At 37.9% G+C, this 25,630-nt stretch overlaps 1 protein-coding gene across 3 annotated transcripts in view; it reads left to right on the top strand.

Moving 5' to 3' along the window:
* KDM4B (lysine demethylase 4B) overlaps window positions 1–25,630 on the top strand; it is a 264,403-nt gene that overhangs the window by 218,498 nt on the left and 20,275 nt on the right. For 2 of the 3 annotated variants that reach the window (XM_031947800.1, XM_031947802.1), the window contains 7 exons: window positions 3,812–4,317; window positions 5,050–5,170; window positions 9,760–9,938; window positions 14,498–14,720; window positions 18,969–19,045; window positions 19,802–19,857; window positions 20,825–20,933. In XM_031947800.1, coding sequence (XP_031803660.1) covers window positions 3,812–4,317; window positions 5,050–5,170; window positions 9,760–9,938; window positions 14,498–14,720; window positions 18,969–19,045; window positions 19,802–19,857; window positions 20,825–20,933 — 1,271 coding nt within the window. The remainder of the gene's footprint in view (window positions 1–3,811; window positions 4,318–5,049; window positions 5,171–9,759; window positions 9,939–14,497; window positions 14,721–18,968; window positions 19,046–19,801; window positions 19,858–20,824; window positions 20,934–25,630) is intronic. The other variant, XM_031947801.1, reaches the window with a different exon arrangement.

The following is a 25,630-nucleotide window of genomic DNA, read 5'->3' as shown; positions in this document are numbered from 1 at the left end:
ATTTCCTTTTTCTTCCTACATTAGATTTGTTTTTGAGAGCTCTAAGTCTTAAATATAATATATTACTATTAATAGGAAAAAAATTATGTGTTCTGGTTGCTGCATACTTTTTGATGCATTTTTCCCATCTGTTATTTATTGTGTGACTTGGAGTAAGTTAGTTTCTTTTTCTGGCCTTTAGTTTCCCAAAAGCCAGGAAAGGTCTTGAACTTCATGGTCTTAAAGAATTTTAGATGTAGGAGGGCTTCTCCTACGTATTTCTACAGTTCTTTGGTTTTTACAAGAGTTGGGTGGGATAATTAGGATTGATAGTATTAATTTGATTTTTTTCAGTACTCAAGAGAATTGTCATTTCATTCATTTGAGGGACTCCTACCACCAAAATACATCGTAACCTCTCTCTGTAACAATAACACTGAATGGTCCTTAAAGACTTGTTGTAACTTAAAAAATTCATTGCCCTCCATTCAATTTAGGGCTGACCCTCTGGTAACAGGCATAAGGTCTTTCACCTGACTTGATCTTTCTTTTGTGAGTAAGAAAACTGGGGCTCCAAGAGGATGAATGGCTCATGCTGGTTGTGATCAGAGTTAGTACCAGAACACACACCTTTGCTAACTTACAATGACTTGTGTACTCTTCTACTACTTGATTGAATTTCCATAACATTCATTTCTAGCTGATCTGAGAGAGCTCATCAGTGGTTTCTTAGCATAGTTACTTGTCTCACCTTGTGAAACAGCAGTCCTCAAAAGAATAAATAATTTGTTTAATTTATCTCTGATTTATGACATACTCTAATCACTTGGATAAATTAAAACGATGCACCGGATGCTATATCTGACTTTGCCCTCCCATAGGCTTTCATATGATATGACAGGGAGGCAAATAAATCCCATGTCTTGCACCTGCAGAAAAACAAATCACCTGCTGGTTCAAAGCCCTGTTTGACTGGATATATATTGAACTGTCTCCCAAAAGGAAGACAGTCTTTGAATCTTTTACCATCCTTTTGAAGCTGTCATTGGCGGCCTACATTCACTTGAAGGTACTGAGATATTACAAGTTCTAGCATTGGCTCATCTTCTCACTTTTCTTCCCAGAAAACCTGCTCAACTCTTCATTGGGTTCTCTAGAGACTCCCAAATAAATTCTAAACATCTTGCCTGATGGTCAGGTCCTTCTATAACCTGGATTTCCTTTAAGTTCTGAGCCATGAACTTTTACTCTATCATCACATTATTCCCTTCTACATGTGTTTTACTTCCTATAAACTGTCCTTAACTTTCTATTCTTTCTCCTCATCCTGTATTGTTCCCAATTCCACGCCCGTGTCCACATTATTCTTATATCTAGGTTTTCTTCTTTCTCATATCTATCTTTTGGGATTCTACCCGTTCTCCAATACTTTCCCCCCACCCCCAAATCCTGTCTTGTCTTTGCTCAGATGCTGTGCCAAAATCAAAAATATTTTCTTCCAACTTACATAGTACTTTTTACCTCTTTTATAATTTTTTATATCACAGATATTACATAATACTATTTCTGTATGTATTGTATGTCCCTTGATAGACTCTAAACTTCCTCAGAACAGGACCCATGTCTTAATTATCTTACTTTCAGTATATATACCATTAGTTTTTGCTATGTAATGAATATTTAATAAAAAAAAAAGTTTTTGAACTGGGAATGACCTCTGAAGGTCATTTATTTCCATAAATGCTTGAAAATACAAATTTGTTAAGGAGATAGCCAAGTTGGATATTAGCACTGGCCCAAAAGATGCATTTTCTGGGGTAGTAAAGTTATTTAAAATAACTTCCTTATTAAATTAATTTGTTCCTCCCTCAACTCATTGATCTTTATTTCTCATAATTACTTAATTTGAACTCTACTCAAGTTAAGTCTGTCTCTTCTTTGTGGGCTTCCAATGTTCCTCTTCCCATTTTGTCTTCATTCTTGCTAAGCACCTACCATTAGCACCACCTAGAATGCCCTCCTTCCCTATTTTTTACTCCAAATACTGCCAGTCCTTCAAGGCTCCTATCCTTCCCAAAGCCTCCCTAAGATTTCTAGTCCATAATAGTACATTTCATTCCCTGAAAATGAAGCTAAGTACTAGACAAGATAAAAAGTTTGTTCAGTCAATAAATATGAAGTGCCCACTACGAGCAGGCACTGTGCTTATGTACTGAGGATACAAAAAGAGGCAAGAGACAATATTTCCTTCAAGGATCTTACAGATTAATTGGGAGACAACACACAAACAGATACACAAAGCAAGCTAAATACAGGATAAATAGGAAAATAATCAACAGGGGAAAAAACACTAGAATTAAATCAGCATTTCTACCTTTAAGTCTAATTAAAGGGATAATACAGATAAGATGTAATGCTATATATTATAGTTGAATGTTTATGTAGAATTATAAAGCATTGGGTTAGTCATCAAGCATATGTTAAGCACATTTTATGTGCCAGACACTGTGATAAGGATTTTAAGCATGTTTATCTCATTTGATTCTCAAAACAACCTTGTGGGGTGTAGGTACTACTTATTATCCCCATTTTACAGCTGAGAAAATTGAGGCAAACAGAAGTTAAGTGACATATTCAGGATCATACAGCTAGAACGTGACTTGAGTCTGGATCTAAACCAAAAACTTTCTGACCTTTTTACACAGCACTCTAGCTGCTCTACCACCTTGGAGGAGGTAGTATTTGAGTTGACTTTTAAAGGACAGGTATGAATATTTCCTGTAAAGAGTTAGTAGATGTGGGGGCATTCTAGAGCTAGGAAAGAACTTGATCAAAGGTTCTTAGGAGGGCTGAGAGTAGCCCCATTTAGTTGGGTATGAAAGGGTAGTACTGGAGGTAAGACAGCAGAGGTATTGTGATGTCATTTGAAAGTTCTGATAGAACCTTTAATAGCAGCCTCAAGTTAAATTCAAACTTGGGAAACCAAAGGAAGCTTCTGAAGATTTTTGAGTGAAAAAATTGCACAACCATAGCAATAAATAGGGTGTCCTAAGAGTCTTAGTGCAATTTTAAGCTACTTAAGTCTAAAACTGCACTAAGACTTTTGGGATATTTGTAGTAGAAAGATATTGCTGGCAGTGGTAAGGATGGATTAGAAGAAGCAAAGACTAGAAAGAGAAAGACCTAATCAAAAAGGCTATCAAAATGATTGGGGGTGGGAGGGAGTTGTAAAGATTGATTCTAGGGGCAGTATGGATGGGGAAGGGGTAGAGGCAAATAAATATTGAAGATATTTTGGTAATGGAATTAATAGAACATGATAACCATGATCAAAAACAGTATTAGGCTTTAGACCTCCTTTGGACCAGTGATATAAAATTCACATAGAAAACTAAATGTTATAAAAGGATATCTGGATATTGATTTAGCTTTATAAATGTAATATTATTTTATGTTTTGGTATATATTTATTTTGTTAAATAATTCCCAATTATGTTTTCATCTGCTATGGAAGTATTGTGGACCAGATGCAGTCCTCTGGGCACATGTTTCACACTTCTAGTAGACTATATACTGTCATGTTCAGTTATTTACTGCTCCTTGTGAGCACAGCCGAAGTCTTAACTCTTTTCCTCAGAGCTCCTGATAAATCCTAAACCTGTATTCAGGGTCATAGATCTAGAATTGGAAGGAGCTAAGGAGTCTCCTCCAGTTTTCTTATTCTGACAATCAGAAGCGACATGATCTGCCCACTTAGGAAATCCTTGTTGTTGGTAGATTGCTAAAAAATGTTGGTCTCTGTCAGTAACACATTTTTAATTTCTTGGACCAGGGGATGGTAAGACCAAGCTCCGTGCCCCCAAAGCCAAAAGTGATAAGAAGAAGAAGCACCATCACCACCACCACCACCACCACCACCACCACCCTCCTCAGCCACCTCAGTTGTTGTCACCTCCACCCCAGCTCTGTACAGATGAAGAGGTCCCCCCACCACCTCCTCCCACCTTGGAGCCCCCTGTGCTAGCACCAGTCTCTGCTGCCACAGAAGAGAGCTTTCCCTTAGCTGCCCCCCTCAACATTGTCCATCCCTCTGAGGTGCCCAGCGAAGAGGATGACTTTAAGCCTCGGCCTATCATTCCCATGTTATATGTGGTTCCACGGACCAATAAGGTGGCATTTGACAAAGAGCGTGTATCTTGCCAGCAGACACTTGAGCACTTTGCTCAGAAAGGCCAGATTTGGAGGGAGCAGACTGTGCCCATGGAGCTAACAGTGAAGGAAGAAGAAAGGGGAGAAGCCGAACAGGTGGAGATTGGTCCCAAAACCAGTGAGGTTCAGGTAATGTCATGGGAAAAGGGGTTAGCTAATTCTACCATAAGCAAGTAGAACGCATTAGTACTTTTGGAGAAATTACTTCTTAAGATAATCCTGTTTTCTGGTTGTGATCAGAATTTGAACTAAAAACATCTGTGGAAGATTTGAGTGTAGGTTAGATAATATGATGACTGAGAAGAAGGCATGGAATTTAACTGAGTCAGGTTGTCTAGATAGCCATCAACTGGTTGCCATTTTAGGCTTTCTAGGGAGATTTCACCTTTCTTCAGTTGATGTTATCCATTAAAGAATGCTGGCTGTTCTTAGCACAGTGCATTATTGATCTGGCTAAGGGTGAAGATGGGGAACAGAAAAGATGTTTCTTTGGAATAAGTTATTTCAAAGTTGGGTTTGCCATTGATTCTTCCCTCCCTCCTTCTCCCCCCTTTCCCTCCTTCCCCCTCCTCCCTTCCCTCCCTCCCTTCTTCCTTTCTTTGTTTCTTTTACTTATAGTTCTTGAAAGAATTGGGTGAAACACTCAAGGGCAGTCCCTAGGCAGATCCATGCTTATAGACTTGAGATCATTCTCAAGCCTTTTATTTCCTATGCTGAAGTGCAAGATTCCTTTCTCATCGCCCCATTGGCTGAGGATGACAAAATTAACAGATTTCCTGGTCCTCCCATTGCATGTTCCTCCTTGACATTCTGCCATTGATTCTCAAGAGTATTTCTTTTAAGTAGTTTTTATTTTTACAGGCTCCATCCACCTTTTCCAAATTGAAAATGGAGATCAAGAAGAGTCGGCGTCATCCCCTGGGTAAACCACCAACTAGATCCCCATTGTCTGTTGTCAAACAAGAGGGCTCCAGTGATGAGGGTGAGTGTGTAAATTTGCCTGAAGTTATAATATAGATGTTAATACATAGATCATTGATGCTTAGAGTGGTAAAGAACTTTTGAACATAGATTATCAGTGCTGTAAGTACCCTTATATAAACAGATATTTATTGCACATAATTGTCAAGCACACAGACAAAATAGTCCCTCTTCTGGGAGACATATGTGCATGTGTGCACATGTAAGTACTCACAAGATAACTAAAGAAGGGAGAGAATCAAAAAGAAGTATAATTATAATGAATGACAATTGAGTGGGGCCTTAAAAGGACACAAAGGAAGTCTCAAAGAGACAGGTGAGGGGGATCCTGGATCTGAGGTAGGAGGCTGAAGGGTTAGCTTATGAAAAGACATGAAAATGGAATACAGGGAATCACTCAAACCTTTTTGCACTAGAAAATAATGTAATTTGTGATAAACAATGTGACCCATCTCTGCAATCTAGTGAAGCTAAATTGTGGAGAACTTTGAATATTAGAAGGAGAAGTTTTCATTTTATCATAAAGAAAATGGGGAACCCCTGAGAATTTTAGAACAAGGCAATCAGGTGTGTATCTATAAAGATGATTGTGGTAGCTGCATGGAAGATGATTAGAAAAGGGAGAAGTGGAAATCTGAGCAGAACAAAAGCAGGGAGGTTTCCTTTGAGTTGGGCTGCTTGATCTCTCAGCAGGAGGGGACAGATATGCAGGTGAGTGTAGCAATGAGAGAAGCCAGGTCTAACATGAGTGGGGAAGTTTATTCCCATAGTCATGGATCCTGGCAGTAAGACTTCAAGTTGAGGACATCAGTTTAATTCCAAGCCAGTCATTTTTCTTTGCTGGAACTCACTTTCCTTACCTGTAAAATGGGGCGTCGTTTTCTGCTCTAAATAAGTTGATTACAGTTAATTCCTGTAACCCTAAATAGAATGAACAGGAAAAGATCATGGGCAGCAGACATGAATGAAATGGAAGGTTAACAAGGAACGCTAGAAAAGAGCAAGCAATGACATTGAGAAGGCAAGAGATTTGCCCGTGATTGCTTAGGAGCAGAACTTGAATCTATTCTTCTGATTCCAAGGCTCAATGTGCACTACTGCAGGAACCAGATCTTTTTTTTTTTTAATGGCTTTTTATTGACAAAACATATGCATGGGTAATTTTTCAACATCGACCCTTGCAAAAACTTTTAAAAGCTGCTAAAACTTTTCCCCTCCTTCCCTCCATCCCCTCTCCTAGATGGCAGGTAGTCCTATACATGTTAAATGTGTTAAAGTATATGTTAAATACAATATTTGCATACATATTTATACAGTTGTCTACCTACACAAGAAAAATTGGATTTAGAAAGAAGGTAAAAATAACCTGGGAAGAAAAACAAAAATGCAAGCAAACAATTAACAGAGTGTAAATGCTTTGTTGTGGTCCACACTCGTTTTCCAGTGTTCTTTCACTGGATGTAGCTGGTTCTGTTCATTACTGATCAATTGGAACTGATTTGGATCCTCATTGTTGAAGAGGGCCACATCCAACAGAATTGATCATCATATAGTATTGTTGTTGAAGTATATAATGACTTCCTGGTCCTGCTTGTTTCACTCAGCATCAATTCATGTAAGACTTTCCAGGCCTTTCTGAAATCATTCTGCTGGTCATTTCTTACAGAACAATAATATTCCATAACATTCATATACCACAATTTATTCAGTTGTTCTCCAATTGATGGGCATTCATTCAATTGCCAGTTTCTAGCCACTACAAAAAGGGCCAGCACAAACATTTTTGCAGTGGAGGATCCTTTTCCTTTTTTTATGATCTCTTTGTGATATAGACCCAGTAGAGGAAATGCTGGATCAGAGGGTATGCAATTTGACAGCTCTTTGGGCATAGTTCCAAATTGTTTTCCAGAATAATTGGATCACTTCACAACTCCACCAACAATGCATCAGTGTTCCAGTTTCCCCACATCCCCTCCAGCATTCATCACTATCTTTTCCTGTCATCTTAGCCCAATCTAAGGTGTACAGTAGTATTTCAGAGTTGTCTTAATTTGCATTTCTCTGATCAATAATGATTTAGAACATCTTTTCATATGGATAGAAATAGTTTCAATTTCATCATCTGAAAATTGTTTGTTCATATCCTTTGACCATTTATCAATTGGAGAATGGCTTGGTTTCTTATAAATTTGAGTCATTTCTCTATATTTTGGAAATGAGACCTTTATCAGAACCTTTAACTATAAAGATGTTTTCCCAGTTTATTGCTTCCTTTCTAATCTTGTCTGCATTAGTTTTATTTGTACAAAAGTTTTTTAATTTGATATAATCAAAACTTTCTATTTTATGATCAATAATGACCTCTAGTTCTTCTTGGGTCACAAATTCCTTTTTCCTTCACAGGTCTGAGAGGTAAACGAGCTTTTATTCTTCTAATTCATTTATAATTTCATTCTTTTTGCCTAGGTCATGAACCCATTTTGATCTTATCTTGGGGTACGGTGTTAAGTATGGGTCAATGCCTAATTTCCAATTTTCCCAGCAGTTTTTGTCAAAAAGTGCATTCTTATCCCAAAAGTTAGGGTCTTTGGGTTTGTCAAACACTAGATTGCTATAGTTATTGACTATTTTGTCCTTTGAACCTAACCTATTCCACTGATCAACTAGTCTTTTTGTTAGCCAATACCAAATGGTTTTGGTGATTGCTGCTTTATAATATAGTTTTAGATCAGGGACACTAGGCCACCTTCATTTGATTTTGTTTTTTTCATTAGTTCCTTGGAATTCTTGATCTTTTGTCAGGAACCATATCTTTACTAGCCTCTGTGTCTCCTGCAGTGATGAACACAGTGCTGTCTACTTTACAGACTCTTCATAGTCATTCAGTAAGCATTTATCAGATACCAACTAGATGATAGGCACTGTTTTAAGCCTTTTTCTTTATACATACACACACACACACACACACACACACACACACAGACACACACATACAGACACACACACACACAGAGATACTTTTTAACCTCTGTCTCTGTTTCTTCTACTATTAAATGGGAAATAATAATAGCACCTACCTCCCATTGTTGTGAAGATCAAATGAGATACTTGTTTTAAAAAATGCTTATCACAATGCCCTGATTCATAAATGATATTATACAAATAATAACTATCATTATTATAAATCAGAAATGTTAACAATAAATAGAAAGTAATTCTTGGGGGGGATGGATTAGGGTAAGGAAGGACACAGATAGGGGAATCAGAATAAACTAAGTAGGAGCTTTCAAGGAACCTTCAAACTCCTCCTGAGCCTTTAAGGAAGCTAGGATGTAACTCAGTGAACAAAGAGTTTGAACTGTATCCCCACAGTAAACATATCTGCTCATTGTAGAAATCCAGTCATGTTAACAAGAATGTATTACATTACCAACACTGTGCTAAGTGCTGGAGATAATGGGAGAGGCAAAAATGATCTCTGTCCTCAAGTAGCTCACAGTCTAATTGGCTGGGTGGGGAAGGAGAAACAACATACAAGATATAGAGATGGTGAATTAGAGATAATGAAGGACCAGGAAGGCTTCTTGCCAAAGGCTGGGTTATTAGGGGAATTTTAGAAAAGGCCAAGAGGACATGAGGTAGCAAAGAAGTGAAAAACGAGTAGATGCCCATCAACTGGGGAATGGCTGAACAAGTTGTGGTACATGAATATTACTGTTCTATAAAAAGTGATGAACAATCTGATTTTAGGAAGGCCTAGAAAGATTTATATGAACTGATATATATGATTTATATGAACTGATTCACGCTGAGTGAAACAAATAGAATCAAGAATATATTGTACACAATAACAGCAAGAATGTGTGATGATCAACTATGAAAGGCTTGGTTCTTCTCAATGGTTCAGTGATCCAAAGCAAATCCCAATAGACTTTGACCAGAAAAATGCCATCTTCATCAATAAAAAGAACTAAGGAGAGTGAATGTAAATCAACACATGCTATGTTCACTTTTTTTCTGTTTTATTTATTTTTTTAATCTCTGTCATGGTTTTTCCCTTTTGCTTTGATTTTTTTCTCTCTCAATATGATTCATAAAGCAATGTGTATTAAAAATAAATAAATTTACTGGGGGGGGGGGAACAAAAAGCCAAGAGGCAAAGATGAAAATGGGCTTGAGGCCCTAGCCTATCATGTATGTGTATGTTACAGTTATCTGTGTGACTTATCTCCTTACTGAAGTGTAGATACTAGGACAGGAACCTTGTATTACGAACTTTGTGTATCTCCTACACTTAGCACTGTACTGTGTCCGTGTAGGTATTTAATCAATTTTGAATGAATTCTTTGGGTTGCACATGTACATTCCAAGTTTAGTTAAATGTATATGCTTCAGGCAAAGGTAATGGGATTGCATTATAGTTGATTGTCTATTTCTTATTGTTTTTGAGATAAATGTTTTTAATTGGCATTAAAGATTTGCTGTCTATTTTTCTTGTCCCCTTTTCCCCCTTTTATCCTTTTCATTTAAAAAAAAAAAATTCTCCCCTTTCTTCCTCTCCCATTCCTGCTCTCCCTCATTTCATTCTAGAAGCGTTTCCCTTCTCTGGAGAAGAGGATGTGAGTGACCCTGAGGCCTTGAAGTCTTTGCTTTCCCTCCAGTGGAAGAATAAAGTGCATAACTTCCAGGCAGAAAAGAAGTTCAATGCAGCTGCAGCCCTGGTAGAGCCATATTGTGCTGTCTGTACTCTCTTCTACCCCTATAACCAGGTAATTGCTGCCTTGCTGAAGTTTTCCTGGTCAGCAGACTTGCCACAAAGTGCATTTGTAATGGTTGGCCCTGGTGTAGTACTTTGCTTAAAGAAAACTAGGAGTTGAATTTTTATAGGTTCAAGAATCTGTTTCTAAAAATTAAAAATCGGGTCACATTAGCAAATGTAGTTGGTAGAATGACATCTTTTTTCTGTACCTTGTCATCCATGGAAGGCAATCCTCGTTTCTTGTAGATTATGCCAGACAGACCTTCCAAGCTTTAGCTTTGGACTGTTCTAGCAATAGACCATTTCTGTCATCTAAGAACCTGTCTTGCCACATTTAGGGAGGCTTCCCCCCCAAAAAAAATATTGGCTTCTGGATAATTGATATTTTGGCCAAATAAATTATCTATCAGCAGCATAAAAAGTTATAATCTCTAAGTGGTGCAGTGGATAGAGTCTGGGCCCTGGAGTCAGGAAGACCAGAGTTCAAATCCAAACTCAGATGCTTAGCTGTGTGACTGATGAAGTCACTTAACCCCGATTGAGAGAAAGTATAGAATGAAGTGCTGTCAGTGTGAAAAATCTCCTATGTACCTCCCCCTTCCACATTTCATGTTGTTATTGGAGGAAAAAAAAATCTGTCCATCTGACTTGAAATTTAGTCAGTACTGAAATGGTCAGTATTAGGACTACTTGGTTTACATGGCACTTATCTATGTGTTCCCAATCGGGAGAAGCAGAAAGTACTGAAAGCATGTCTAGTACTTTAGGGAAACTTGTACAGAGAATTGTGTAAATGGTAATTTTTGCATGTGTATATGTATGAATGTGCAAATTCTTCTTTCCCATAATTCAAATGCAAATACTACATATATAACCAGGTCCTAGCCATTTGGATTTGGATACACGTAGCAACACATGGGAAATTACTTAGAAAAATTGTTAGATTGAAAAGGTTTTCAATCTTACACTTTTAGATTTTTTTTAAGGTGATTTCCTCCATCTTGTTGGAAATTTGGGTTGGGAAATTTCTTGATAGGCTGAATAAGTAACATCACATATGTTGTCTGGAAACTTTATTACCATCCAACATTTTCAGATGAGGTTTATCTTAATGCTATCTTAAGGCCGTGTCAGACTGGCATTTTTAATGGAGAGGCTTGTGGTCATTAGGCCAGGGAAAGAGTAAAGAGGAATTTTGAGTCCTACATTAAGGCTCCTGTATCAGTTAATGCTGCCAGAAGGGGCTGCATTGCAGAAACACAATTGAACTAAGCCTGTATAAACACACTTAATTCAGTTACCTTATCACTGGAACAAATAAAGAGATAATGCCTAGATGTTCTCACTAAGCACATTTCTTTCTTTTCATTGCCAAAAAGTGCTTCTGGGATTCAGAGTTTGGGAAACTATGGTCAAAGATGAGAATTTTCTTAATTACTGTTGTTAAGTAAACCAAATTGGAACCAAATCTCATGGTGCCTCATACATCATAAATTGAGGCATGAAGGACAAGACAACCTGCTTCATGAATTCTAAAGCAGATCTTCTTAACTCTGTTCCTGTACTAAATCCCCTAGGTTTGCACTTCCATATGTGTGAAAATAAAGTTTCACACATTGTGTGTGGAGACTAGTGACATTTTGTAGATGTGGAGGCATTGTCAAAGTAACAGATTTACAAAGTCAGGGTTCTCATTGTAAATAGGTTAGTGTTCTAGTTTTCCTCCAGGTATAAAGGAGGTGCGTGTACTTTGTTAGACATGCCCTGTCTTTATATGATTGTAGATTTGTGATATCACACATTCCAGTGGATAGAACTCGAAGCAATGACAGAGGTTGCATATCAGCAATAGATTCAAAGTAAAGGAAAGTAAAGAAAAACTCATCGTCAGAGCTGTCCAAAAGTTCTCCATTATAAACTGCACCAAGGTCAGAGATAGAAAAGCCACATGATTATCCAAATATTCACATCACCACTTTTTGTAGTATCCAAAAATAGGAAACAAAATGTATGCCTGTCAGTTGGAGAATGGCTTGATAGTTGTAATCTTTGAATGTAATAGAACATTATTCTGTGAGAAAGTGACTATAAAGAATTCATAGACATATGAATAGATGCAAAGAAAACCAAGAGTATAGTGACAAGACAAAGACAATGACAAGAAGAATATAAATGGAAAAGAAAACTAAAATAAAACCAGACATTGAGTTTCTATAATGACCAAAGATGAAAGAGCATCTCTTGCTAAATATCACCTTGGGTAGCACACTAGACTTAAGTCAAGAAGGCCCAAGTTTGAATGCTTCCTCAAACACTTATTAGCTATGTGACTCTGGACAAGTCATTTAATCTCGTAGGTGATGATAATAGAGCCTACATCACAGAGGATCAAATAATATAATGTATCTAAAGCACTTTGCAAACTTGAAAGTGCTACATAAGGGCTGTCATCATAATAATCTTTTTCTTCTTCTTCTTTTTCTTATTACTTCTTGAGAGGCAGATGACTGTGGATTTAAAGCGTTGGACTTCCAGACTCTCTCACTGTTCTCGTTGTTTTGGTTTAGCTGTTTGTTCATTTGTCTGTTGAGGGGAGTGGCAGATGAAAATATTATCTAGAAATGACTATGATATAAAACATTTAAAATTTATTTTAAAACAGAATAGTTAAAATTGTTGAGAAATTAAATTTTCTCATTATTAGAGGCTACCAAATAGAAGTTGAATGAAAATTAGTCAGGAATATTATCAAGAAGATTTCCTGTGCAAATATAGATGCTGAAGGAGATGAACTCATATCATAGATCCCTTTTAGCTCTGTGTTATGATTGCATGAACTTCACTTAATGAGATACATGAAAAGCTACCTAGGGATTTGAAGGGAGTGAGGGGGAAGATGGGACAATAAACAGGAGCTTTTAGTCTTTTAGAATTAGTTGTTTCCAAAAAATGCATCACCTTATGACAATACAACCCAATAATGGGCCTTTTCAGACTTGTCAGATTGACCTTTGATCAATACATAAATTATTCATTACCACATTTTCTTACCTAAAGCCTTTCCAACTTGATAGAACTGATCAAAGCTTATGATCCTTAGCATAACTTTCTTTTTTACAATTTATTTTTATTTTGTTAAATATTTCTCAATTACATGTAAAGAAATTTTTAACATTCATTTATAAAATTTTTGAATTCCAAATTTTCTCTCTCCTTCTGGCTCCTCCCTCCTCAAAAAAGTCAGACAATTTGATGTTCATTATACATGTGAAGTGAATCAAAACATTAGCCTTGCTGTAAAAGAAAACGGGGAAAAAATAAAGTTTTAAAAGTGTGATTCAATCTGCATTCAGAGTTCGTCATATCTCTGAGGTGGATAATATTTTTCATCATGGGTCCTTTGAAATTGTCTTGATTGGAGTAACTAAATATTTCAAATTGATCATTTTTTACAGTGTTCCTCTTATTCTGTTATTGTTATTCTGGCTCTAATCATTTTACTTTGCATGAATTCTCAGGTTTTTCTGAAAGCATCCTATTTGTCGTTTCTTATAGCACAATAGTATTTTATCATATCATATATCTTCAACCATTCCCTAATTGATGGGAATTCAGTTTCCAATTCTTTGCCACTGCAGAAAGCTGCTATAAATATTTTTGTATAAATAGGTCCTTTTCGTTTTTCTTTGAATCTCTTTGTAATACAGACTTAGTAGTGCTGTGTTTAAGTCAAAGAGAATGGAGAGTTTGGTTGCCCTTTGGGCATAGCTCCAAGTTGCTCTCCACAATGGTTAAATTAGATTACAATTCCACCAACCGAGCATTGGTATCCCACTTTTTCCACTTTTCTTTCAGCATTTGTCTTTATCCTTTTTAGCATAGCTTTTGAAAATCTAGGTTCATTACCATGCCACAAGACTTCAGAGCCGTGCTGAAAACCTCATGAGTATCAGTAAACATTTGGTGACTGTCATACTTGCTGTTACCTAGTCATTTGTATAAAAGCCTAGCTTGTTGTCAGCCCTCCTGAATAGGATATTTATCTTTCAGTGAGGAGCTATCTCTTTCCCCTCAACTCTTTGGGGAAGGGAAACTTTCCAAGCACGATGCGGCCTTGGATAAACTCTGACTTTTCGATGCTCTAGTTTTTTTTTTTTTTTTTATTGTTGTTTAATTTTGTTTTTTTACCAAATAATCTCTTCTAGCCCACAGTATTATGTAGAAGCTGTTCAGGATGACATATAGTTCCTCAGTCCACTGGAGTGGAAACTTAGGGGAGAGTCCAGGCACTTACTTGCTGCAAGATTTCCAGCAGTTATGATCAATAAGCATGCCAGAAATAGAGTGGGTTGCTTTGTAGGGTTAAAAAGAAGGTCTTCATTGGGAGGCCAAATTACCATTTTTATGTCATTCTCATAGTTCTCACATTCTCACGAAACTATGGATTCTTTTACTTTGTTCCCCCTGACATAGAACTGGCATTTATATGGTGAATGTTTCGGAACAAGAGCCTCCTACCCACTTCTTAGAGAAAAGATTTTATTTGACACTGCTTTGTTAATTCTTAAGTCCTTACAGACAGATAAAGAAACTCCCCAGACCTCTCTGGGGGAGACCTCTTCACTACTTCAGCTTTCCAAGTGTGGACAGAAGACCAAGCCCTTGATCCCGGAAATGTGTTTTACTTCAAGCGGTGAGAATACTGAGCCTCTCCCTGCAAATTCTTATATTGGTGACGATGGAACCAGCCTCCTCATTGCCTGCGCCAAATGCTACTTACAAGTTCATGCAAGTAAGTTAATATACTTTACTAGGGAACTGAGGAAAGCCTGGGCTGATGGGAAAAGCACAAGTATTAAGCAGTATGGGTAGTTGTGGTCCTGTTCAAAAGTTCACAAGTCCTTGAAACAGTATCTCCTGATAAATATGGTCTATTGTTTGGAAAATATTGACATTCCTAGAGAAATGTTTTAGGTTAATTCATGTATTAGAAGTCTTTTCTTTTATAGAGCCTCTTTGAATGTTTTTACTTGTTTTTCCTGTACTTAAGATCAACCCATATCATTTATTTTCTGCCATTCTTAAAAATCTATATTCACTAGGTGTAGGGTTTCACATTACCATATATTTATTATTTCACAATTACATACAAGTGGATTATGGTTCTTGTTCATTTTTATTTCATGTGGATTTCTCTTTTGAATTTCCTGAAGTTTCCAGTTTTCTCTATAGTTTGGCAACTCTTGGGTGCTTATATATCAGATAGAAATCCTGAGAGAGTATGTCACGTGATTAGGCAAAAAACACAGAAAAAAAAAAGATATATTCTAGATTTAGTCCCTTTTTTCTGTTCAATCTTAGAGAGCAGCCTCTTCTAGGAATCCAAGGGTAGAATTAAGTCATGGCTGTACTCCTGTAGATCAGCCAGTTATGTTTTCTGTTACAGTTTGGGCTTTGGTTGTGATAGTATCTTAGAAGGAAACCCTTTATTTCACTGGGTACTTTTCTTCTAACTTATCTATTAAATTCTTCTCGAACAGAATAGTTAGATTGATGAAGAATGCCCTCGGGCATCTAGATGGCACAGTGGATAAAGTATCAGTCAAGAAAATGGAATTCAAATCTGTCCTTAGAAACTTAGTACCTGTGTAACCCTGGGCAAGTAACTTAACCCTGTTTGCCTCAGTTTCTCATCTATAAAATAATCTGGAAAAGGAAATGGTAAATTACCCCAGTATCTCTGCCAAGAAAACCCCAGTGGGTTCACAAAGAGTAAGACATGACTGAAAAATGACTGACCAACAACAAAAAGCCTTAGGAGGCTAAGAACTTCATAAAGTTTTCCTCAAAATTTTGCAACTTAATCATTTTATTTTTCAAGTCAACTTGGATTTAGGAGTAGGGAGTCAACCATGTCATTGATCTTCATTAGATCATTCTGCAATTACTGTTCTGTAGTCTAATTATCTGGAATTTGTGTTCTTTCCTCTTCCTCTGTGTGATTCCTTATGCTTTCTCTACTCACACGGCCACTTTATCTCTTGTGAGCTTTTCTAACTTTTACAGGTTAAAATGAGTTGATAGAGATATTTTTTGACTAGGTAGGAGTTGATTCAAAAAATTAGAACTGAAGCTTTTGGATGAGTGGATTGTATTTAATTGTGGCACTCTGTTGCAATAGAAAGAGGATCTTATTATTGTTCCCATGGTAAGAGGCACTTTGCCTCTTATATAAGTAAGCAGAGATCAATCAAGTATTAGTAGTGATCATGAAACTACTTGTTTCTTGCATCTGTGCAAAAAGGTAGCAACAATCCATAGATCAAACTGCTAGGAGCGAATGAATGAATCAATTAGATAAATGAAAGAATGAATGACTGAACAAACATGCTAAACTAAGCCATGAAAATACAGTAGAAAAAAAAAGTAGTTTCTAAGTTCAAGAAATTCATATTACAGGAGACAACAATGTTGGAGGGAAGGGGGAACATAAGGCAGCCTTGGTGGCAGGGTAAACGGGAAGGGACTGATTGTTTTCCATCTTACCAGCAGAACTACTAATGGGGACTCCATGTTCATTTAAATGATTTGAGCAGTAATATTTTCCTCATATCAGAGAGCTGGAGGAGCCTCAGGAAAGGAAAGAGTGAGTCCTGGAGTTGGAATAGATAGAACAAGTGCATTTGGTTTTCTCCTAAAGGAATAAGAATGGTGAGGAAGGAAAAGTTTAAATCCAGTGAAGAGGAGAAAGGAAGAAGGGAAGGAGGAATTATTGGCTGGAAAGAGTTTAGTTCCCTTGTTGCTTCTAGGACAGGGTCCTACCAGCTCTGTTTAAATGTGCTTTATGGAATTAAGGTGATAGCCTAGCCTAAGTATCCTATATCCACCCATAGACTGTAATCCCTAACTGATTTGCTGCATGCTTAGATAAGAATTTAGATTCCAATCTGGCCCTCTACCTTCCCTAGCTATTCACAGAGGACCTTTCTGACCAGGCTGGGTTATGTTTGGGGGAAGAATTGTTCATCAGTCAGCACATAAGGTTGAAGTTAAACCTTTTCTTCAGCTCAGCTTTCTCTCTCCTTGAATCAGTGTTATCTGGCTTTCCTCTTTAGACTGCATTCTATGAAGTATCTTGTTTTTGAGTAGCTAACTTGGCTTTTCCACTTAGACTGTCAATCCGTCTCTATGTGAGGGATGAAACTGATAGTACCGTGTCCTAGCCATGTCTGCTTACACTCTTTTGTGCTCTCTTTCTGTTACTTGAAACTTACCTTAAGAGCCACATTCTTAGGACAATTACTTCTCCAATGCAGAGCCTTTCCCTTGGGATTCCAGAGGCAGGAAATAAGCTCTGAAACTCTTATTTAATTGCACACAGCTCTCATGTTCCCAACTGAAATATTTATTCAGTCCAGTTTCTATTTCACATTCATTTCTTGATTTTTTCCAAACCCTGAGCCACTCAATCCTGGGTTTCCTTACCCTTCCCCACTTTCAGGGCTTGATTTGGATTTGCCTGCATGTACTGCCAAGGACCAAAAGAGCTTTTTGATGGAATAAACTTGTGTAGTCATATTGATAACTTTTCAGTATATGTCTTAAGTAGCTCTTGTTTGTGATGCTGCGGTTGATAAGAATCTTAATTATATTTTTTTAAATAGCTTTTTATTGACAGAACCCATGCCAGGGTAATTTTTTATAACATTATCCCTTGCACTCACTTCTGTTCCAATTTTTCCCCTCCCTCCCTCCACCCCCTCCTCCAGATGGCAAGCAGTCCTATACATGTTAAATAGATTACAGTAGATCTTGGATACAATATATGTGTGCAGAACCGAACAGTTCTCTTGTTGCTCAGGGAGAATAGGATTTAGAAGGTATAAATAATCCGGGAAGAAGAACAAAAATGCAAGCAGTTTACATTCATTTCCTAGTGTTCTTTCTTTGGGTGTAGCTGCTTCTGTCCATCCTTGATCAGTTGAAACTAAGTTAGATCTTGTCTTTGTTGAAGAAATCCACTTCCATCAGAATACATCCTCATACAGTATCGTTGTTGAGGTATATAATGATCTCCTGGTTCTGCTCATTTCACTCAGCATCAGTTCATATAAGTCTCTCCAGGCCTTTCTGAAATCATCCTGCTGGTCATTTCTTTCAGAACAATAATATTCCATAACATTCATATACCACAATTTACTCAACCATTCTCCAATTGATGGGCATCCCTTCATTCTCCAGCTTCTAGCCACTACAAAGAGGGCTGCCACAAACATTTTGGCACATACAGGTCCCTTTCCCTTCTTTAGTATCTCTTTGGGATATAAGCCCAGTAGAAACACTGCTGGATCAAAGGGTATGCACAGTTTGATAACTTTTTGAGCATAGTTCCAAATTGCTCTTCAGAATGGCTGGATGTGTTCACAATTCCACCAACAATGTATCAGTGTCCCTGTTTTCCCACATCCCCTCCAACATTCCGCGTTATCTTTCCCTGTCATTCTAGCCAATCTGACAGGTATGTAGTGGTATCTCAGAGTTGTCTTAATTTGCATTTCTCTGATCAATAGTGAAGAATCTTAACTATTGATATTTTCGTTTTTAATAGTTACTCAGTCAGAATATGAGACAAAAACTTGATTTGTCAGATACCAGTCTTGAATTGCATTGATAGTGAACTTTTATTACAAGACAACATTTATATAACCAGGCTAATAGAATATCTTAACAATACTTAACAATTAATATTTTAGCTTGATAGCCAGGAGTTATCCAGAATTAAGCACACATAAAGGAGATTTTAGATTTCTTTCTGTATAACATCAGCATTTTAAATGAACCATTCCTAGCTTCTTTTGCCCCAAAGCCTTTTGTTTCACACTGTGTTCAGTGGCCTGAATTAAGGTGAAGAGAGGATGGTAAGAGAGAACAATTATCTTAAATGCTGTGAATTCTGGAAGGCCTTTTAAATCCCACCAACAGCTATGCCCATTAGCTCCCAATGACACAGCATTTGAGCTGGATCTCTGCCTTTTTCCAGGTTGCTACGGAATCCGTCCTGATCTGGTAAATGAAGGTTGGACTTGTTCCCGGTGCACAGCCAATGCCTGGACAGCGGTAACATCCTCTTTACTGTCAGGGCTCTTTGTTCTTCAGACTTTGATCATCAGTGTTCAAAATCCCCAGGTCTTCAGGCCTTTGGGGCTAAGAGTCAGAATTGGGATTAGAACCTGGGTTTCTGTCACAATTTGCTTACAGCTCTGTGACTTTAGGCACAGTTCCTCCCTTCTTCAAACCTAACCTCCTTAAACTGAAAGAATTGAATTAGACAGCCTATAAGAGTAGGGAGTACAAGGCCAGGATGGGGAATAAAAGAGTCTGCTGTTGAAGAAAGACCACCAGGTTTGGAATCACTGGACTCGCCCAGTACTGGTCTTCAGGCAGAGATTGGGTTATTGCTTGTCAGGTTTCCTGCTGAGCATATGCCTGCTGTGAAATACAGTTTGGCTAGAATAAGATGTTCCCTGTGATGCTCAGATCTGGATTAGAACCCTAGTTTTAACACCTATCTTGCTGTACTATCTTGGACAATCCATTGTACCCTTCTGCAACTGAGTTTCCTCACATGTTAAAAGTATATGCTGTACTTGTCCTACCTGGGTCACAAGATAGTGGGGGAGTGAGGAGGAGGGAGTAAGAATGGATTGGAAGCTTTAAACCACTATAGAAATGTCAGGTGTTTGTTGTTATTCCTGAAGAATTAATTTAAGGATCTGCCTCCAAGAGACTACTGGAACAATGTAGAAGGAAGTTTGAATGGGAATGGTTTGGTAGCTTTTATCATTAATCTGTACAATGGTTTTTCCTCTATAGGAATGTTGTTTGTGTAACCTCAGGGGAGGAGCTCTTCAGATGACAACTGATAAAAGGTAGGAAAGACTTTTATATTTTTTGAGTGTTTAGCCCTAGAGCTTACACATTTAGCATATATTACTACTCTATTGTGGATGGCTTTGACTAGGAGCAGGAAAGAAGAGGAAATGATTGAAATTTGTACTAGAGAACCATTCTATGGTTGATGCTTACTCTGCTTTTCTTATCCAGATGTGTCATTGATCTGTCAGATACCAAGTAAGACCCAAATATTGGCCAAAGAGTTTGTGGTTGGGGGACATAACTTAAGTCTTAAATTGTTATCAGGCTTTCAGGCTTAAGTCATGTCTAATTATCCCATCTCATAATCCATCTTATTCTTAGCAGAAGTTCCATGTTGTAGTTTTGTGAGGAAAAAGAACTCTTTAAACCCCAGTTCACCTTCTTATCTATATAAGCTTTCCTGAATTTCAGTTTTCTTCCCTGTAAAATGGAGTTATCGGCACTGCTTTGCTTTAGCTTGGTACATGCTTTGCTCGCTGTGACTATTCAATTACCAACCACCTAAAAAGAATATTTAAACTAGTAAACAAGAATCACACAATAAAAAAATTGTGAGATATTACTTCACACACATTAAGCCTAGCAGTTATGCTAATTGGAGCAAATATATAGTAATAGTGCTGGTGAAGTTGTGAATTTCTTCAATGGTTTTGGAGGGGAAAAAATAAAATTGAGCAAGAAAAATTACCCATGTGCTTTAATCCTGAAATGCAATCACTGGTACAGTATTTTAAGAATTTATTATTAATTTCAATTAAAAAAATCATCCATACTAAAATGGTAATAGAAGTGGATTATTTGTATTAAAATTAGAAACAAAATATGTGTATAGTCATCAGGGAACAGTTGAACAAGAAATGATAGAATATAATAGAACAGAATGTATTAATTTAATAACAAAAAAGTGAGAGCTCACTAAAAAATATAGTTTGTAATCAGGCTTTCCTGTGAACTGTCCAGGTGGATTCACGTGGTCTGTGCTATTGCTGTCCCAGAAGTACGATTTCTTAATGTAATAGAGCGTCACCCTGTGGATATCAGTGCAATCCCAGAGCAACGATGGAAATTGGTAGGTGTTTAAGCCATGTCAGACTGTGTTCTGTACTGTGAAGTTTTTGTGGAATTACTGTAGGCTTTCTTTGTCCAAAGAAATAGCCATCAACTATTTATTGTTTCTATGTGCTGTACACTGTACTTAGCATTGGGGATACACAGAAAGACAAAATATCTTCCCTGTTTTCTGTAAATCACAGACCTTTTATTAAGCACCTACTGTGTGCCATCTCTGAGGATATAAACAAAAGATAGACCCTGTTCTTGGAAGAACTCACAATTTAATGAGAGAGAACATAAAAAAAAAAAAAAACTATGTATAGATAAGCTAGAAACAGAGCAAGTTGGGAGTAGTCTTAGGTGGAAGGCTCTAACATTGAGGGGAATAGCAGCAGAAATTTCTTATAGAAGATGGAACTTTAGTGAAGACTTGAAAAAAGCCAGGGAACCAGGAGGAAGAATATTCTAGACCTGGACAGCAGCCAGAGTAAATGTATGATATCAGGAGGTGGCTTCTGGTATGTGGAGACCAGCCAGGAGGCCAAGTCAGTAAGTGACCTGTAGTATACACAGAGAAGATTGGGAAGGCAGGGAGAAGGGAGGTGGTGAAGTTAGCTTTAAAAGCCAAGGAAAGGGCAAAATTTCAGTGAATAAGAATAGTCCTAAAGAAGAGAAATGGCAAGATACTCCTTCTTTACTGCTTTATAGAGGGAGATCCATATGTATGTATGTGTGTGTGTATATATAAATGTGTGTGTATATTTTCAGACATTTGATTTAGATTTGCTGAATTTTTTTCTTCCTGTCTTTTCTTTAAAAATAGAATTTCCTATCTAGGTTGGCTCTGGCAGGAGAAGGGATTCTGGGAGAAATTCTGATAACAATAACAACAATAGATTATAAAAAATGATTTTAAAAGAAAAAAAAAGCCAAATAGAATTTTATATTTGATCCTGGAAGATAATTGGAAGCCCCTTTACCTTTATTGAGTAGGCAGGTAACATAGTCAGACCTGTGCTTTTGTAAGGTCACTTTGGATGGGAAAGGCTTGAGGGAAGAAGACCAACTGAATGCTCTTGCAGTAATGTAGGCAAGAGATGGTGAGGGTCTGAGCAAGCATAGCGACTTTGTCAGTGGAGAGAATAGGATATGAAAGTCAAAATGACAAGTTTTAATAGATTGGCTATATGGAATATATGTCAGGAGTCAAAAATCACACTGAGATTTGGAACCTAGGAGGACAATGGTGTCCTCAGCCATACTAAGAAAGTTGTTTTAGACATGTTGAGTTTGAGGTATTTATGATGTGGAGAGTTTGAGATGTCTAAATCCTAGCTGGTGCTCAGAAGAGAAACGGGGAATGTGCACATTTGTGAGCTAATGAGAATACCAAACAAAGTAGTATAGAGAAAAAAAAGGACAGATCCCTGAGGTTCCATCCCAGTTGGTTAGTGAGCAAGAATTGAATGAAGATCCAGCAAAGGAGCCTAAGAAGGAGAAGTCAGACAAGTGGGAGGACCCCCCCCCAAAGAAACCTAGAGAGGAAGGGATGATGATTGACAGTTTCAAAGGTTGCAGAGAGATCAAAAAGGATGAGGACAGAACAGGTTGTTAGGTTTGTCAGTGAAGAGATCACTGGTAAATTTAAAGAACAATTTCAGTTGAATGATGATTCAGAAGCCAGGCTTCAAAATACTTAGACTCCAGAAAGGAGAGGAAGAGGGGCAAGTATAAAGGATTCTCTCTGGGAGTTTAGCTGAAAAGGAGAGGAGAAAGCAGGAGAGTAGGTATCAGAGAGGGGTTAGATAAAGTAAGGACAGGGAAGACATGGATGTGTTGGGAGGAGGCAGGGCAGAAACCAGAAGAAGGAAATGAGTCTTTTATGAAGCCCATACTGTGCGCCAGCCCCTGTGCTAAGTGTGGCACAAATATCCAACAACCCTGCTATTAACCCCATTTCACATTGGAGGAGACTGAAGCAGACAGGGCTACATGACTTACCCAGGGTCACACTACCAGCTAGTATCTGAGGTGGGATTTGAATGCACTCCAGGCTGAGTGTTGGATGTTCCATTTAGCTGTCTTTATAGATCAGGCAATATTGAAGATTAGAAGGAATAACCATGCTCTGGAGGGTAAGCTACTAGACAGTGGCATGTAGAGGGGAGGTGTGCCATGTATTACAAAGTTTAAAAAAAAAAAAGGAGATAATGGGAAATGGTAGATTTCTGAGTGGTGTGCAAAGAGCTGACTCTTGGCACATGACCTTCATTTTTCCAGTGAGGCTGTCAAGGTGTAGGGGATGCCATAGGAGATAATTTAGAACTGAGGTTCAAAATTTGGAAGCAATCATTTTATTCAGTGGAATGGTGAAGGAGGAGTGGTCGGAGGGTTGCCTATATAATACAAATCTGTAATATATAAAACATAGTTTGTGATTTTTCTCCAGCTACTTATAGAAGTGTAGAAAACAGATAATGGCAGTAATCAAAGGCTATCTAGTTGGAGTAGAGGCTACTGTAGAGGTGAACTGGTTGGCCAGAAGTTTGAGAGAGGGGAAAAAGGAAAGGAAGAAGAGAGTAGCCAGAAAAAAATGGTGTCCTGAGAAAGAACAAAATGGCAGAGGGCCTGGGGACCATTGTGAGGACAAAGAAGAGGCCCTAAAGCACAGGGAAAGATGGACCAAGAAGAGTATGGTCAACTGAAGGAATTTTTGTAACACTCAGAGATGTGTTGCCATTCATCCCCCACCTCCCATCAGACATGCATGCACATGCTCATGTACACTCTCAGGTACAATTAAGGAAAGTATTGTTGGACTGGGACTGGGACTTAATTGTAAGTAGTTATTAGCAGCATGACCATGGCAGAGCAGTTCATATCTCTGAATTTCCATTTCTTCATCTGCAAAATGGGTATAAGAATACCACCTACTTTGTGAAGTATAGTGAAGTGCAATATAAGCTGTAGAATACCATATGTGAGAGTTGTTATCTTTGCAGTTAGGTAGAATAAGGAAGCTGACAGAAGGTTTTTTTCTCTAATACTATTTTCACAAGTATGATTGAGCCTGATTTTTTTAAACAGACAGACTAGAACTTATGCTCTTAAATGAGCATTGTCCTTCAGTGTTGCACTTTTGAGAAACCATGCCCTTTTTTCAGTGGTGTTAGCCATTGCCTCAAAAATTTTGAGGAATTCTTTTCTAGAATTGTTGTCTGGCAAATTTAACTCATTCACTCTGCATGCCCAGAATAAAAAAAACCAAACTTCCTAAAATGTTTGTCACAAATAAGGCTATAAAGAACATGCTATAGGCTGTAGAGTCAATTTCCAGAAAGGCTTCTATAACATTTTCTGCAATTGGAACAATATTATAATCAATCCAACATTTTAAAATTAAAGTCTTATTTTTGTTGATACCTCTTGTATTTATATCACCTTTACTTCCAGATATTCATATCTTCCTCTTCCTTCTTCCCTATCCAGCAAGCCATCTCTTGTAGCAAAGCTTTTAAAATAAGTGATGGAGGGGGGAAAAGCAATTCAATGAACCGAACCAAAACCTCAGCCTTGTCAAACAGTATAATTAACAGTCAAAGCTGTTCATCTTCCCAAAATGGGAAGTCAAGACGGGGAGGGTGCATTTTTTCTGGTTTTTTTGTTTTTTTTTTTAACGGGGTCAGAACTCAAGAGCAGAACTTCTGTCATGTGCCAGGCATTGTGCCAGGCCTCTCCCTCAAGGAGTTTACATTCTGTCCATCAGAGGTAACAAGACATACACACATAATAAGTATTTATAAAAATATACTTGTCAATGCAAGATAATGTTCTAGTGAAGGCACTGTAAGTTGGAGGATTCAGGAATGATCCCCCCTGACCAATGAATTTTGAAAGAAGCTGGAAGTGAAGAGGGAATGCGTTCTCAGTGCATGATAGCAACCTATTCAAAGACATGGAGGAGAAAAACAGCATCACGTCTGATAAGCTTGAGAAGAGAGGGGGTAAAGATGTGTTCTTGTATATGATAGAATGCATACTGTTTACATTTATTTATGTGTAAAGATTTCGATAAGTTTGTTTAAAAATAGGTATTAGAATCAAACCTAATCTGTATGGATAAGTACCTGGAAGCCCATAATCTTTGTGAGCAGCCTCCTTTTAGGGATTAAATATAAGGAATTCATCCCCTAGAGCTGGGTGTGCTGTTGTTAAATAGGGGTATGCATTCCTGACTCAGTTTATTTATTTATTTATTTAACAATTTTGTGGTGGTAATAGTTTCTCTGGAGATAGTTTAGTCCAGATGCATCATCTTTCAGATGAGTTTTAACCAGAGATACATGTGAAGACAGCTGTATCTTTGGGAGCTGGGGACGTAGCATTCAGACTCTCCTGTGCCCGCTCGAGAGCAGCGTCTCCTGCATGGTGATCAGGATACACCTGTGAGATACCTGGTAGCTGCCACCCAAGAGGAAGCTGCCCCTGGGTGGGGTAAAGAGGAAGAACTTGCTCTGCATTTCGTGGTGCACAGTACACGGGGATATCCGACCGATGGTTGGGCCCAGGTCAGTTGTTGGTCTGCTGGTTGGAGAGACATCTGAGTTGAGGCAGTGTTTGGGAAGGGGAAAGAGATTCATTAAGCATGCAGCCACCAGATCCAAGCCCAGCCAGGCATTGGATGGGTGATTACGAAGAGGCTGTGTTGACTTC

Source organism: Sarcophilus harrisii, chromosome 1 (genome assembly GCF_902635505.1).
Source record: "Sarcophilus harrisii chromosome 1, mSarHar1.11, whole genome shotgun sequence".
Taxonomy (NCBI): domain Eukaryota; kingdom Metazoa; phylum Chordata; class Mammalia; order Dasyuromorphia; family Dasyuridae; genus Sarcophilus; species Sarcophilus harrisii.
The sequence above is the reverse complement of the archived record's forward strand: the minus strand, read 5'-3'. Positions and strand labels throughout refer to the sequence as shown.